At 43.4% G+C, this 17,389-nt stretch overlaps 1 protein-coding gene across 1 annotated transcript in view; it reads left to right on the top strand.

Annotated features, from left to right (window-relative positions):
* The first annotated feature begins 4,614 nt into the window (after positions 1 to 4,614).
* slc4a11 (solute carrier family 4 member 11) overlaps positions 4,615 to 17,389 on the top strand; it is a 70,300-nt gene continuing 57,525 nt past the window's right edge. The window contains exon 1 of the mRNA XM_070920026.1: positions 4,615 to 4,729. Within this exon, the coding sequence (XP_070776127.1) occupies positions 4,693 to 4,729 (37 nt within the window). The 5' untranslated portion in view covers positions 4,615 to 4,692. The remainder of the gene's footprint in view (positions 4,730 to 17,389) is intronic.

Below are 17,389 nucleotides of genomic sequence, written 5' to 3'. Positions count from 1 at the left end.
GCAGCTCCTTCGTGGTGAAACCGTGGTTATGCATGGTGGGGAGCAGCATAAAGAGCACTAACTGTACTTTCTCTTAGTACTAAAAATTGCTAAAAGCATTGGACTCCCACAAACATCAACAAACCAGGCCTTAAAGTCTTTAAAGATGTGCTTCTTCCAAAGCATTTACTGTAGTCAAATGAAAATTGGGACAAAGATTCAAGCCTTCAGGGTTGTCGCTGTTTTCCACAGTGACTTACAGTAAGTAGACACTAAGGGATTGGTGTCAGGGACAGTTGAACATATGGCTGTGGCAGGTTATGTGAAACCTCTCATGCCCTCCTGTTCTCCCTGTTGCAAACTGACAGCAAAGACAACTGGCCAACTATATACTGTAACTAGTACCCTATAACTCCACTACCACTAGCCGAAGAAGAAGGAGTTCTGCTCAAGGTTTGGGTAGAACGTCGGTGTGGTTGAAATGTTGTAGATGAGGTAATGAAAGGCAATCCTTGTTCAAACATGTTTTGTTTTTAGCAGCCGTGTTGTACTGGAGTCTGGTTCCTGACTACCATGGCAGCTATAATTAAGTAAAACATTAGTTAAATTATTTCTGTTTACATAACTCTCTTTTCCCTTTCTCGTGATATTTTGACAGCAAGTGCCAACACTTCTCCCACAGTCTCCCCACGTTCAAGCCAAAACAATGTTATTGTGAGATGAAGTACAGAATAATTCAGACAAATATACACAGTAGATCGCTGTTAATAAAGCCCCACCGATGTAAATCAGCATCCACAAGCAAATCACACATTGGCATTTTTATTGACCGATAACTTATAATAAATTGCTAATACCAAAATGCTACACATATATTTAAAGGTAATTTACAAACATTCACCATTAGTTTGTCCACAGGGTAGTTACTGTAAAAAATCCAGATCATGTTGGCTACAGTTGGTGGCTATAATCAATATTTTTATACTAAGAAACGTATGAAATGACTGTGAAAACAATGGGAAAGGGGTCTAAAACGTGTGGTAGCCGAGAAACATGTTTCGTCAACTTAACTGACCAACATCAGTAAAAGTGAGCAGCAGCGGAGCTCAAACCAGGAGAATGGCTCTTAGAGAGCTGGTAGGGCAGGTCCGACGTGACCTTTGACCTCTGTCGGTCTCTTGTGATGAACCTTCAAAGAATTACTTGCTGAATTTGCAGCAAGTATTTGTCCCCTCGGCTCATGGAGCTTTATAGCGAGTTTCAGCTCATTGTTTACTCGCTGTACACGACCTGCTCAGCAGCAAACAGCAGACAGACACAGTCGGAGACTCGCTGGTGAACATAGAGGAGCATTTAGCTGCTAAAGAGACGGATATTTCCCTCAGGAGTTGGTGGAGACCAAACACGGAGCTAAAACAGAGCGAATACTGGTCTTGCATTTATCAGGTGGCCAGAAACACAACTAACAAGTTCACCATATCAACTTGAAAGGCGATGATATGTCAGTGTTGTGTTTAAAGATTGTTTGGCTCAAATAATAAGCTATTGCAGGTATAGTAACCAAATTTAAGTAGCATAGTTTTCATAATTTTTGAATGTGTTTATGTATTCGCCTGAGTTTTTTTAAATGGTCTGATACAGGCAGTTATCCTTTCTGCATTAGGGTTTAATTTCACTAAAACGTGTGGTAGCCGAGAAACATATGTTTCGTCAACTTAACTGGCCAACATCAGTAAAAGTGAGCAAGCAGCAGCGGAGCTCAAACCAGGAGAATGGCTCTTGGAGAGCTGGTAGGGCAGGTCTGACGTGACCTTTGACCTCTGTCGGTCACTTGCTTGGACGCCTGTAGGCACTGAGCTGATCCTCTGGCAACAAAACAGGTTCTAGACTGAAAGTAAGAACTGAGAGAAATGTTTGAAAATAGTTTTCCTACAACATAAAGCGAGGTTACATAACCTGGGTACAGCCTTCTTGGCACTTTTTAAAGAGAGTTCACATTTGCAGATTTTATTTTTTGATTTACAGTATCTTTTGATTTTCACTCTATTGAGCTTAATGTGACACATACACATACCCGGACCACCTCAGGTGCACCCGTGAGTCTCCACGTTAATGACATTTGACTCTTCTGGCTCCAGTAAAAGATGGAAACAAGAGTAAATGCAACCTCAAGGCTTCGACGCGTCACCACACACCACGGCCATGTTTTTCGCTCTTATTGACATTTACCCAGACACGGGTTGTAATGTAGCCGTGGCGTTTGGTGTTTAAGTAGTGTGCACCCATCATGTCACCTGGGTTGCAGGTTGGTGGTGGGTGAGAACACTTGACTTGTCCTCCAGGGAGAATGCGCCCTGGCTTACTGAGTGACGCATTTGCCCTCGCAGCGCGTAACAGTTCGTATGCAAAGCAGACCCACTGGCCGTTACCACACACAGTGATGTTATATATGCTGGCTTATGCAAATGACTGACCTTTCACAGAGCATTTACATCAGGGTGGGAAAATTAACTTTTTGATCCAGTAGCCTCTGTGTCTGGTAGATTTATAAATTCAACCAAACTGCTCATTATTACATTACAAAAAGAAGCTGCTTAAATCTGACGCTATAAAAGGCGACATTTTTTTAAGTCTGCTTCATTGAGCAGACCATGTGATTATAATAAATATTTCAAATACTTGTCATAGTGATATAACTGTATATGCCAGTGAATTAAAATAAAATCAGTGACGGTGGCAAATCAAAAGGATTAATAAGAATATAACAATTAGGAATTATTTGTTTAAGACAGGTATCGCACTTCATGTTTGGTAGGCGTTGTTGTCCGACTCCTACATTTTTGGAATTTAGGTTTTTAATCCTCAGTTTTTGCGATTCAGTTTTGCGCCTAAATTAAAACATGCTTTCAAATGGTGTGATTAAATAAGCTGCCTTTAGTAAATCAGGTGCAAGGTGTTGCTATGGTGCAGTTTTTGGTTTGAGAGTGCACATAGTGTATGAAATAATAACAGCAAGTAGTACCCGTATTGTAGTTGTAACAATAAAAAGGTTTAACGGCGGTATTATTACTAATAAAAGGTGAAGTGGCTGTGAGAGTAGCAGAAACTCTGAACTATAGCAGCCTTAGTTATTGTTCTCCAGAGTTATGACCTTTCATGTCAGAACAATTGCTTGTACGGTGCCTGGTAGGGGTCATAGGAAGGACACAAATGCATACCTGGTGCATACATTAGGTAGTACATAGTGTCTAAATGGCCATCTACATTGTGGTTTTATCTTACAATCGATATCTATTTGTTTCTAATAATTCTATTTCAGAGGATTCATGCAGTCTGTCGGTGTTAAGAGTCATACGTTGCTATCCTGTGAAAAAGCGTTGGTGTTACTATTTACAAATGCAGATTCGTGTGTGGTGGAAACAACTAGTGGGAGGAGGGGTGGGGGTGGGGGGGGGGTACAGGGTTGATATTATTGTTTTATTTCTGAGTATTTGAATTTGAATGTAAGAATGTGATCAGGTGCAGTTTGTGGTCTTTAGTACAAACATGAATTAATTTATTAGATTTGTGTGTTTGAGTTCACAGTGACTACAATTAAACCTAGTTTAGTTGTTACCTGAGGTTACCTGGCATCAGGTGTCGACACAAAGATCCCCGTCCCCGTCACTTTATCTAGGCATGGTGGACTTCTCTGTGCTCATAATTTACACTCCCTGGTGCCGGTTTGCCAAAATCAGCAGTATTTCTAACTGTGGATTTCTCTTGTAAAACATATTTTGTAATGCTTTGCTTTCTTTTTCTGCCTGTCAGGTACTATATCAACCAATTTTTGCCATCATGTTCTTCTCACATCAAGGCAAAGATATAAGTCAGTTCTGATCAGGGCTCAGTTCAATAGTTGACGGTATAGATGCAGACAGGAAACATGGGGAGAGAGAGGGGAGTATGACATGCAACAAAGGTTGACGTAGCCGCCATATGTTCCAACCACTAATCGTCCAGCTATTCTAAATATGTCTTAAAATAGTGAAAAATCACAATTTTCCAGAGCCCATGGAGATGTCTTTAAATAGTTTTTTGTCCAACCAACAGTGCAAAGTGAAATAAAATGAGAAAAGTAGCAAATCCTCACATTTGAGGAGCTGGAACCTGAATTGGTTCAGATTTATCTTGATTAAATTCTGATCCACAATATTTCGCAGAGAAAGACAAAGCCATAACTCAGACATAACATGAGCCAGTATGAGTGTACAACTGGAGACGTATGTGAACGAGATCATGGAGGGAGATTAGCTCACATAATGTGAAACCACTTTGGTCAGTCCGACCTATATGACAAAGCAATGGCGACCAGGTGAGTCGGTATGGCCGATAACGAGATGACATGTTGGACTTGCCGTGTTGGGGAGGTGTGTCTTGACGTGCGGTTCGCCTCGCCGCATGCTGGCCTGCCATAGGCTGCTGACTGGTGAGCTGGGATAGTGAGGCGGAGAAGAGAAGGCACTAGGACCCAGCGGTGAGACAGTGAATAGGCAGGCAGAGTGGGGCTGAGTCACTGCATGTGTCTGAGAGGCAGTCAGAAACAGAGCAGAGCAAGGGAGCAGAGGTGATCTCACACTCATCAGCACAGGATAACACAACCATGATGGGTTGACTTGGGGGGGGGAGGCGGTTGGAGAGAGGAAGTGTGCATTCGCCACCACTTGCTCAGCTATGGAGACCAACAAAGTTCTTCATTTTGTGCCTTCGGGTAAGTGGATCAAAGCTCTCAGAGCTGCTCCTCAGCTGTGCACGACACAGCGTTCACTGGGAGAACCTTGGGGTTCCCTACCTAGTGAAACCTGAGAACCCCCTGTGAAAACATGTGCAGCCCACCTCCACTTCCACTCTGAGGGACGGCAGATGTTTGGGTGTGCGTGCGTTCTACTGTACATTCTTGGTGTTTTTTGTGTTTGCTCTTTCTGTGTACTTAGGCGATGTTCTGTTTGTGACAGAAATCCTGTTTTTCAGGGGAGGAGGGGTTGTTGAAGCGCTGTTGTTGCCTTTTTTTCCTTCTTCTTCTTCTTCTTCTTATTCTTGATGTCTGGAATGCGACATGAGAGGTTCCTGCGTTGTATTTCTTCAGTTCAGGCATTGAACCTTGAGAAACGATTGCATTGTAAACCCCCCCCCCCCCCCCCCAGAGAAAGCCTGTATACCTGTCGAGCGGGGACAGCTGGAATGCAGAGGAAGCCCGGGCTCATAATGCACTTTCTCATGTGTTGCACTGACGGGGCTCGTGCAAGTGCGCTTGCTAGACGGAGAGGGATCGACGCGGCGCGAGAAACAGAGTGTGTGAGTGTGCACATGGATCTGTGTGTACTGTGTGCGTGCGTGTGTGTGTGTGCATGTGTTTCAGTGCATGAGAAATTGAGGGGAAAAAAGATGTGTGCATCCATAAATCGGCGTCTGTGTATGTGTGCGTTTGTGCCTGTTTGAAACGTGTGTGTGTGTGTGTGTGCGTGAGGTAGAGAAAGACAGACAGATTAGACTTGGTGACACACAGGAGAGCAGCGAGTTCTCCCCCCGCTGAAAGTCCTCTGAGAGACCAGAGCCCATTTGGAGGTGCGATGCGGCTGCCTCCTCACTTTCATTTTGTCTGGAAAGGCAGAATGGGATACTGCGTCTCAGTGTGTGTGTGTGTGTGTGTGATGAGGACATTATGTGGGATAATGCGAGTGCAGGAATATTATCTGAGCGTATGTGTGTTTGTGCGCGAGCGTGTTTTTGTTTGTAGTACACAACCCTTTCTGCATGGGATAATGTGTGGGAACATATCTGTGTTTCATTTTGTGTGTGTGTATTTGTCAGAGTTCAGTCGTGAGATGTATTAGAGTGTGTGTGTGTGTGTGTGTGAGCGTCATGCGCTGTGCACACTAACTACATCTCAGAGTGTGTGTCGAGGCGTGATGGACACTGCTGTGGCTCGTCCTCTGAAGAGTAATTTGCATTCATTTGCTTAGTGCTGATTAGAGGCGGAGAGGGCAGAAGAACCGTTTGCTTCTGTGAACGGAAAAATATTCAAAAGGTTTGTTACCAATCGAAGGAGAGGAATGACGCCTCCGCTAATGTCAACAACTGTTTTCTGTGTAATTTAACGTTTAAATGCCCAGGAGAGCAAAATGACCGAAACATATCTGCAGGAATTTGATGGAGTTATTGATCACCACCAGTGACTCAACAATGACTTTGCCAGAGGATTAGATTTCTTGCTCTCCAAACACTTCACGGCCCTCTGGATTTTCAAATAAAGCAGAGCGAGCCTTTCTGCGCAGCACCTTTCAGCATACATAACAGGAACATGTCCACCACAGTGGAACACAATGTATACACAGACTACAGAAGATGTTACAGAAAACCCTTATTGCAGCATATTGCGAGCAACCTTCCAGATCGTGTCATTATCAGTGGCAACCTGCTGACAGGTGAAGGAGCAGCTGGCGCTGTGGGACGAGGTCAGCAGGTACGGGATTCACTTTATGGGGCTGTAAATTCCCACAGAGCTTCACATGTGATTACACAGTGTAATGATGCTGCAGTGAGTTTCTGATTTAGTACTGAGGCGTAGATTCATTTACCTTTCTGATTTTGTTTGCTTGCTCTCAGAATGGACAACGACAAATGACTGCAGCTCGTAACAATGCATTGTGGGAACCTCACTGATGATGAACTGTTTCCTATAATGTTTTCCCTTGGATTGTTCGTGAAAAGGTAATATTCACAATAGGAATGGGCGATCATGCAAAATTATTTTATCCATGTTGATTATTCAGTAAATTGTTGTTAAAAACAAAAAAAAACAGGAATGCAGCAGTGGAGCACACATTAATGCATTGAACATCAAGTTTAGTGCATTTTCACCATATGGTGATACATATATCATAAACATGTTCTTATCAATATCATGATCATTATTTAAACCATATCACCAGAATCAAAATTATTCAGCATTTCCGAAGAGAAACTCTTGTTTAATTAAAATTACATAGCTGAGGTATTTTTGTTTTCCAAATGCGTCGTTGTTTTAGGGCCTTAACCAACGATTATTTTCATTATTGATTAACCAACCCGATGATTTTCTCAATTAATTAATTCATGGTTCGGTCAGTAAAATGTGGCCATCGCAATTTCCTAAAGCCAGAGGTGACAAAATGTCTAAAAAACAGTCTAAAACCCCAAAATATTCAGTTTACTGTCATTAGTAGACAAAACAAAAAGCAGCAAATCCTCACGTTTGAGAAGCTGCGGCGAGGGAATGTTTAGCATTTTGTAAACACGATTTTAACTATTCATCGATTATCAATCTGCTTGCCAATTAACGTGAAATTGTTTTGTAGTGAGTGCTCTGAAGAGCCCATTGTAGCTACGAAGTGTTCAGTGGGAGCAGAAAGATCCGGCTCTGTAAAAACACATTTCTTTAAACAGTTCTGATTAAATATCATAATCCCAGCGTGGTGCGAGCAGGGTGTCAATCTGCGGCCGTGACAGGCAGCCTGGCAATCAGTGTTGCAGCCGTGACCTGCGGAGCCAGAAAATATCAGCATGGAGGACACATAGTGGCTGTGTAAATTAGTAGTTCGACCATGTGGAAGTGGAGGTGTGTGTGAGTGAAGATGGATGACGTGAGCCTGTGTGTGTGTGTGTGTGTGTGTGTGTGTGTGTGTGTGTGAGTGACCCGTAGATGTGACAGTGATCTCTGATCAGTATTCACCGCTGGCAACAGATCTCAGAAGCTCCAGCCTCTGAGCACAGCCATCTGGGCAGAGGAGAAGCACACATCCACACACACACACACACACACACACATTATTATGTACAGTAACACACACGCACAAACACAAACACACACCAGCACTGAAATATTACAAAAAACACGTCCGTGCAAGACACGACAAGACAGCCACACACACACACACACACACACACGAGTGAATTCACGCATGAGCATTTTTTGAAAACTCACACACACACACACACACACACACACACACACACACCGACTGTGTTGCAGATACTGTCCATACACACTGCATGTAATTATATACACAATTCATTCTATCTACATAATTTGTTGGTTTACACACACGAAACAATTATGTAGATGTGTCAACACAGACACTCATCCTGCACAGTTCAAGGAACACAGGATGGAGAAGGCCACTCATTACAATTACAACACACACACACACACACACACACACACACACACACACACACTTCCTCTTGTTAGTCTTTATATCTCTGTCTTACTCCATCTTCTTTGTTTTGTTTTTATGTTCTCCCACGCACACATTTACATACATACACACTCTTTTATCTGGATATTTGAATCCATAAAACACACACACACACACACGCACGCACACACACACACACACACACACACCAGGGGCTGGGGTGTATTTTTGAAGATAAAACAGGCAGAAGAGGGAGAAGTGTCGAAAGCAGAGTGTTTGTTTTTACATACTCAGACCTGCAGTGCTGGTGTGTGATGAAAACACTTCCTGTCACTGGGCGGGCAGTGGAGTCAGTATGAGGCTCATGAGGTTATTTTTGGAATGACGTATTAAACTTGATCACAATCTCAATCAATTTAAGGTCAAGGTGATAAATTGCGGAGGGATACTGTGTGACGTGAGTGAGCACTGGTGAATATTTACTGTATCGTGAGTTTCTGAATGTCGCCCTTTATGTGAAAGGGGTCTTGTTGGTGTTGTGGATTGTATCACGTAGTATTTTGGTGATAAAGGATTTTCTCTCTCTGACATCAATGAGGTGCAACTACCACAACAACTATTGTTGCTGCTAATAGTCGTATGAATAATGATAACAGGATTCCACCCATAGCAGTATGATTCATTTGGGGGAAATGCTCCGTAACATAAACCCACATTTAGGTCTTCTTCAGTGTTTTTAAAGATAATCAGGATGGCAAACGATTTCAAAAACATTTCTGTGCAGTTTAACAGTGCAAAGTGCAGCTCTGCATTGGCAAAGCTACATTTTTACCAAGACCGCAGTTCCTCTCAGTATTTTTCTTCAGTAATGCAACCGGTTTGGTGCAATTTTGGTGGCTCGTTGTGCGCCGTGCACCCGTGCTCTGTCCTATTGTCATCCCTTCCTGCATGTCCTTGATGCAAATTTTAATTTCCCCCTCCGAAAAGGGTAGTCTGGCCTCTGGTAAGTACATCAAAAGGAGCTGATGTAACCGGTCACGTTTAACAGCAGCCCCCCAACACACCCACGTAAAAAGCATTACAATACATTTCTCCAGGTGTGCCATGAAGATACCACTTCCCTGACACAACGGGCATGGCGCTCTTGAATGTGCTTCACCCCGAGAAGCCGTTACTTCCACCGCTTGTCTCTCGCAAACGTTAGATCTATTTATGTCGGTGTCCTGCCCCCCTATTCCTGTGCACAGTCTGTGACATGGATTAACGCACAGTCACCCTACAGCTTAGAGAGAAATTGGGAGCACTTGGTAAGATGCATTGGATCTCCCCACTAATGCAAACACGGCAGAATCATTGATACATAATGATGAGATGGAATCAAGATCACGGTCTTTATTAGAGCTTCAGTGATGACTTGATTAATGTGTTAGTCGATCGACACAAAATTAAACAGCAATTATGATAATCGAATAATCGGCAACAAAACAAGACATTTGAAGCAATCATCTCGGGCGGTGGGACATTTCATAAACACAACTGTTAATCAATTAATCAAAAAATGATGTGCTGATTAATTGATAATGAAAATAGTCGTTAGCTGCAGCACCTAGTCTTTGTACAATTAATCACGCAGCTCTGCTTATCGCATTTTTGAATCAAGTCAAGACCAGAATCTAAATTAGAGGTTAAAGGTTTTCAAGTGATTTCTTCTTCCTCCGTGTTATTAGGAGACGGACTCAGGTTCTTTAGTTTTACCACTTTGTTTTTAAAAGGGGCAGATTGAAACTGGATTTGATGTCCCCAGTTGTTGTGTTTATGTTTCAAGAAGACACCACAGTGTGCATTAAACATGGTCTTCATGGTAAAAGTGAAAGAAAAATGCACTTCTTAATACTTAATAATACATTTTTCTTAAATTCATTTTAATGTTAAAATTTGTAGAATTTCTGCCTTTTTAAAATAGAAATTTAAATTCATAATTATTAGCAATATAAGCGTAATTATGAGAATCAACTGACTGAATAACTTTCCTAAACACAATGTCCTGTTCGGTGTTCCTTTCAACATCCAAATGAACAAAGTGGACAAAGTTAAGAGCAGTCAAACATCCGTTCACCCAGTTTATTTATTATTAGACATGAGAAAGAAAATGAAGTAAAGCCCAAACTAAACAGTAGTTAACAAACAGAGTTCAACAGCGCTCCGCGACATCTCTGTTGCAGCGTGAAGGCTTTAGGAATGACCAAAATCTATTCTGCTATTCAAGCTATTCAAGCTATTTAAGCGTCCTATCCCTATTACCACCATGTACAGAAATAGCCCTGCAGTCCCAACATGGTATTTAATGTGTTACTTTTGCAAACCTTTTAATTCCACATGTCTTCATTGCTTTGTAGCAGCACTATAAAAAGAGCATCTATTATTGTGAGGATAAAAGCAAAACTGTTGTCTTTCAATGGTCAGATAAAATGGGGTTTAAATACTACTGTGCAACAACCAGTAATCATAAATCAAGTTAGACTGAATCCAGCTACACCAGTACAGTTATTTTTAACCAAAGTGTCACAGTCATTGACAATTAACGGGGAGGTCCTTTTTATTCACAAACATGGACGTACTTGTTTCTCCACAGTCGTTTTTCCTAGTCTGCTTTGTTTTTAGCAGAAGATTGCACGTTTGAATTCATCAGTAGTATTTAAGCGGTTTTCAGCGGGCGAAAGATGAGAAACGATGTTATGGGCCGACTTCACAGAGAGGTCACGTCTTCGTCTCATTCAGAACACAATAGATGCTCTTAACTCAGAAATAAAGCAGATGGTCGGCTGCCATTGTGTCTAGATTTAAAGTAGAGGATCATTCGCTGAGTCAAGCAGAAGCAAGTATAAATGCACACAGGCATGGAAGTGCACATAATCTCTTACACAGCATACGCACACACACACACACATAAACACATAAATGCACATGTTTAGAAAATAAAAACACACGGTGTTGGTGGTCCTCTCCCGTCTTTGGTCATGACATGCTGCTCTGGTTTGCCGTCGTGTAATTAGGCTGCAGTTTACCGTCACCCTCTAGCATGCACACACCCATTCACTGCAGATTAAAGTTTACTCTACAGGTTACAGCACAGGAAGCAGAACTGTGCACAGCGAGGTATTTGTTTCAGTTCCTATTTAATATTGCTCTTGTACGGTCTACTGAGGCTGCACAGCGTCGCCAGCACAGAACAATTTGTACTGTGTCGAGTACTTTCTCCTTTGCAGTGAATTAAATTTAAACCCATCAAACAGAACACAGCAGAGTTGGTAGACATGGCGCTCTGCTGCTCCCCTCCTCTTGATATGTACACCCCCTCCCCAACATAGTAATTATTCCAAGATGCATGAGGATGCCCGTGTTGATGAATTCCCAAACCTTGATTGTAGCGCTTCCCTTTCCATGCGCCTGAGCAGAAACATCAATGTGCTGAAGTGAGTGTGGTAATATGTGTGGCAGGTATACCGCAGACTCACCACACACACACACACACACACTTCATTATAATCTCACACGCATGAGAACGCAGACACACACGTCTTACTATGTATGACCTACACAATTGCATCACAGAAACAAGTTGCATCACGCTGTGCGGTGAGTCCCGCAGACATTTTCTCCTTCCCGCTCAGACTGAGTGTTATTTCTGTCAGGTTTCTGTTTCCATACAGCTGTTGAGTGCCGGGTTTACATACACGCCACGAATAGTCTCTGTCCATAAGAGACGTTTCGCACTCTGTCTGATGTCCTTTTTGTCCTTGCCGCATGTCGCGACGGTGTCATTTACATCATCCATATGCTGCAGCGCCGAAAATTGCGTCCATATTCCAGCACGTTTAGCGTAGTTAAGGTCTGTCTGAGTAATACGGTGTCGTACAATAAAAATAAAGGAGTGTGACTTGGTAGGTACCACTGCTGCAGAGGCACATCAGCATGGCAGCACAGTTCACACTGACTGATGTACAGGAGCAAAAAGATCTCACCTACAGAGCAAGGAGAAGGCTCAAGACATGAAACGGACAGAAGACTACACAAACCCCATCTACACCCAGTGTCAGGTGGAGGATTCAACAAGCAGTGGAACATACTGTAGGACAATAAGCTGTTGAACAGTAGGTAGCCGAGGTTGCTTCATTTAAATTCTGCCAGTGTGGTGCGGGATACGACTAAGCAAAGCAAAGAGAAAGAGGGCTACTGAACGGGGCAGGGCGCTGACACTGCTGAGGTTAGTGGTTTGATTCTCATCAGGGCCCCCACGTACTAACAAGGTATGAATACTCGACTGAAAGGCTCATTTGATTAAAACAGCTACTGAATTTGATATTTTATCTCGTTTAAAAATGTCACATCGTCTGTACGCTACTGGAAAGTGTTGTAGTGGAAACATTAGAATCCAAATCACTTCTTTCCACATCGCACACAGCGTAGGGACACGCACATGAAAGGACCTGGGAAGCGACAGCCTGACAGATATACAGTAGACTAGACTTTGTGCCGGCATTTTCTCTCCCGCTGCCTGACATCGATTCAGTCGAAACTGTGTCTGTGCAGTTCTGTGTGTGTGTGTGTGGTGGGGGGGGGGGGGGGACACCACAAATGAAAAGCAGTGAGATGTGCTGTCGGATTGGCGGGCAGGCTGGAGAAGCACACAGTACAGTAGAGGGGCTGTGTGGAGAACAGCAGACTTGAAAGGGAGATGGTGGCCTGGCTTTAATCGAGCCAGAGGAAGAGCGGAATGTGCAAGCAATTAGCAGGAATCCCCCAGCAATGGCGGCTTCCCCCCCCCCTTCTATGAAAATCGAGGCAGCCAATTTCTTCAGCGAGCGGTTGGCTGGTGTGTGTGTGTGTGTAGTGGAACAACACCCTCATCCACACACACACACACACACACACACACAGCAGAGCATCCCTGCTGCAGCACCTGAGCGTAATCCCGTACCTGTGTGTAACTGTTAGAGATTTAGAGAGAACAGACAGAAAAGCAGGGAAAAAGAGAGGGAAAGATACGGAAAATGGAAAATGAGACATACAAATAGATGGAGGGAGGACAGACGAGAAGAAAAAAGGGGGTAAGCAAATGATGAAGCGCCGGGGGAAGGAGGGGTTTAAATTGGAGCGTGTTCCTGCGCTAACCTCAGTCACGATGCCTTGTCTTGCGCCCGCAGACGGGGGCCGGATTCATCTGTGAACTCGCAGCAGCCAGCTCACTATAACTATCACTCCCTCTCAGGTGAAAGGACCAGAGGATTACTGCAGAGCTTTTCAGTCCACAGACCTGACGCCAAGGGACGCATCTAACATTCAGGGCAAAAACAGGCCGGGAAGCAGAAATGCTGCAGGACTGAATTTCTGCACAAATGTAAAATCTAAATTACACGATTATTCAAAAATGAATCACATTGAGGCCAAACCTGTTCGTTTTTCTCTGGTTGCATGGCCATCTGGCTGACACAGTATGAAATATTCTTGTTTTATCCTCAGATCAAACGTGCAGTGTTGTTTTAACTGGTTTGGTCAGGTTTGCTCGCGTCCTTTAAACACTCGGGCTTTGCTGCGCCTCAGCCTGAAGCAACTCTTCTTTCGCTTTCTGTCACATTCTCTCTCTCAAAATTGCGTAGACATACGTGCACAACCTCCACCACACACGTTAAAACTCATCCCCTCTTAGACCCGCACAGACGCATCATACACGTCGACGTGTGAAGGTGTGTGAACAGTTAGAAACACACTCATCAGCAGCATATGGCTGTCCAGCATCAGCCCAGCCAGAGTCCACCTGCTGGCCAGACAGCTCGCTCATCGCCAGCCTCGTGGTCAACGCTCTGCTGTGACATCATCAACGCCCGACGCCAGCCCGGGGACACGGCTGTCTGCAGCAGAGCCAGCAGTTCTTCCCCTTTTAATCAATCAAAGTCATATTTTAATTTTTCTAACATTTAGAAAAAGAAGCTCAACCAGTATCTCTTGCGTGGATGTGAATACGCGACGGCCATTTTCCACAACATGTTGTGGATAAAACAATCGGTGATGAAAACAAGTGCTGGCAGAATGCATCCTGGAGAAGGAGACTCACAATTGAATTGTGATATTTTGACATTTTGAGTTTTAATTATTGTTTTTGGGTTTTTTTGCCAGTCACTTGTCACAATGTGGTGCTACAAACTCAAATGTCTCTACATTTCCTTGTTAACAGCGTAAGCATCCCTCCCTGAAAACACGGGGACAGCGAGCTGCAAACATGTGGTTCATTATACCCTTGAGTTTGAATAAGGATTTCTACCAATCTGTTTCAAGGAAACTAAAGGACAAAAAGAGATATTTTTTTCTTCCGATGTGACTCATTGTGCTTGTACAAGGTTCTTTGGATAAAAGCATCCATCAAATAAGGTGGTGTTTACCTCGGCTGCCTGGCTGGAGGACAGTACAGTACAGGCCTGTTTGGTGTAGTGGGTTAGGGGTTAGGGTTAGGGTTTTATAAGAACTTAATTGGCAAAACATATTGACAACATTCAGATAATATTGATCTCTCTCAAATGCATTTAGTATTTAAATACAAACAGTACCTGAAAATGTTGGGAAATTCTGCTTAAAACATGATGATTAATCAATGTTTCTTTTTCAGTTTTTTCGTTGGCTGCTCTGTAATATGGATCAGCGTATCATCCAGAGAATGTGAGACCTTTTAAATGGATTTGGTTGCATCTTATAAACACATTTTGTGGTCTGTAATTTTGTTGAATATTATTGACTCCTCCAGTTTGAAATATTGATTAAAAATGCAGGTTCACTTCTACAGCGAATCGCCTCTGGAAAGGTGAGATTTTATCGGCTTTTGAAATTGAAACTGGTGTCTCAGTTTTTAGCTGTTGTAGTTTAAGATTCAGCATGTATTAACGCCACAGTTCTTGGTGGCAGGTGGAGTTGACAAATAAGTGGCAAATCGCAGTGAAAGTGCGAGCCTGCGAATGTGACGGGAGACCAGCGAGGACTTGTCCTGATGGAGCCGGGATGCGAGCGACTGCGACCCTGTGGGGTTATGATGAGAATCAAGCCAAATCATGTTTCGTTTTACGTCATCCAAACCAGATTGGGCTTGAAACGGCACCTCACTGATGTGGTTGCCTTTCAGCAGCTCCGTGGTTACGCTGCGGCACAAATACACCTCATAGAATGGCAGGGTGGTTCCCCACCACAGCCGTTTTGGCTGCTTATCCGGGACGAGATTACAGAATGAGCCCCTTCACCACCAGCTCCTCGAGCGGCTTTCCCAAGCCAGCGCGATGTGGATTCGCCCTCGCCTGGTGATGGAAAGGATAAGATCTCAAATACAAGCCGTTGCACTTGTACTCCTTCGTAGAGAGTCTGGGAGTTCCCTTAGAGAGAGGATAATGATCTGAGATGTTCGAGAGGAGCTTGGAGTAGAGCAGTTGGCTGTCACCCAAGAGGTTAAGGTGGGGGTGTGATACCTGCAGCAGCTTGTGTCTCCATTGTTATTGAACTGTAAACTGTAAGCTCACATTCACACACATTTACAACATTTTTTGTGATGTAGTTCTGATTATTTTCGATTCTTCTGCTGATTATTTTTTCATTTAGTTGATAAATCCTTTGGTCTTGGTCAAGAGAAGACCATGAGTTTTAGTTTTACTTCCCCTCCTTTTCAAATTGAACCTCATGCGAAGACAAGTTGCCAAACCTGTGTCTAATAAACATGTAGGTCTACGTGACAAGTAACTGGTTCAGTTCGCTATGAACCTGAATTAATGAAATACAGAACTGCATCAAAGTACGTGTTTGTAGTATGGTTCAGACCGGGGGAAACAAACCTAACTTTAGGCCCCAGTATGCCCCCACACCTCTTGGGAAATACCATGCAAACACATACTGTAAATTGCCATTTACAATGTGTGTGTAATTAGCGTGCCGACTGAAGTTCCTTTAAAATTCCTTTGGAATAAAAAGAAGACAAATAAAGGCCAAATGTGGGCCTGCTGTTTAAAACGTGTATACGAGCGAACAGACCAGCCCCGGGCAGGGCGCCGGGAGGAATTCCCTCTCCGCCTGGGCTCTCTCAACGACCACAGTCCAGAGAGGACGGGTGCCGAGAGAGCCCGTGGGCACAATTAGCCAACAAAAGGCCCGGCCTCCTCCGCGGTGCTGGCCCAGCCTTCGTAGATTCCCCTACAAACGCAGCAGGGGCGCCTTTTAATCTCTTGCCCTCTTCACTTCTCAGCCTCACCTCTCCCTTAAATTCCAGGGTTTGTCCCTCCTGGGGGTTCTGGCATCTGTTTTGCATGTACCTGCAGCGCACCGCCCTGCGATAGATCAGCCTGCGTGGGGAGGAGGGTTGGCTCCGATTCAACCTGGCTGGTTTATATACACACCAAGGGTCGTATAAGTTGACTTCCTGTTGTCTTGGAGCATTTAAATACACATCAAAACGTGTTTTTTAATGCAATTAAGGCTGAGAGTCTGCACTGGGTTAGAGTAATGAGTGACTCTCACCAATAAAGTCATCAACAACTGCTTGTAGAATGTATAAGATCCTTCCCTTTCTGCTGATTAAATACCTGAAGCCCTCAAACAGCAGCAGGAGTGTGGAGTGTACTGCATCTGCAGTCTGTAAGCAACACACTGCGTTATTAAACAAAGGTCAAACAGCATGGGTACCTACCTTTTAGAAGTGCATCCCTTTATTGATTCATCTTGATCAAGCAAAATAGGTACATTACATGTTTTTGTACTCACCATTTTCCCAATATAGTGAATATCATTCATCAATAGAGCAGGTATTCTCAGGGTGTTTTGTCCTTTAAAGATGGATAAGTGGTGATATTCAATATTTTTCTTATACTTCTCAGCTGAAAATAGTTCCCAACAAACGCTCGTTTTACTCTTTGAGTAATATTTTGTAAAACATACAGCGTCCAGCTGGTTTAGGAAATTATTTCGCCTTTTTAAAAAGTGGAAGCATATTTTCCTGACCTGTTTTTAAAGATTTACATCTTAAGTAGGAGCGCAGCAGACAGGCTGTGGAAGATGGAGAGTATTAAGAGACGCATCGTTGCATATTGTTGGTTTTGGTCTTTAAACGGAGCAGCCAGTTTGGTGCTTTTCTCACAGTATTTGCAGCATCGTCACTGATGTAAATGTAA

The sequence above is a fragment of the Enoplosus armatus genome, chromosome 15, assembly GCF_043641665.1.
Source record: "Enoplosus armatus isolate fEnoArm2 chromosome 15, fEnoArm2.hap1, whole genome shotgun sequence".
NCBI lineage: Eukaryota > Metazoa > Chordata > Actinopteri > Centrarchiformes > Enoplosidae > Enoplosus > Enoplosus armatus.
This window is presented reverse-complemented; position numbering and strand designations above follow the sequence as displayed.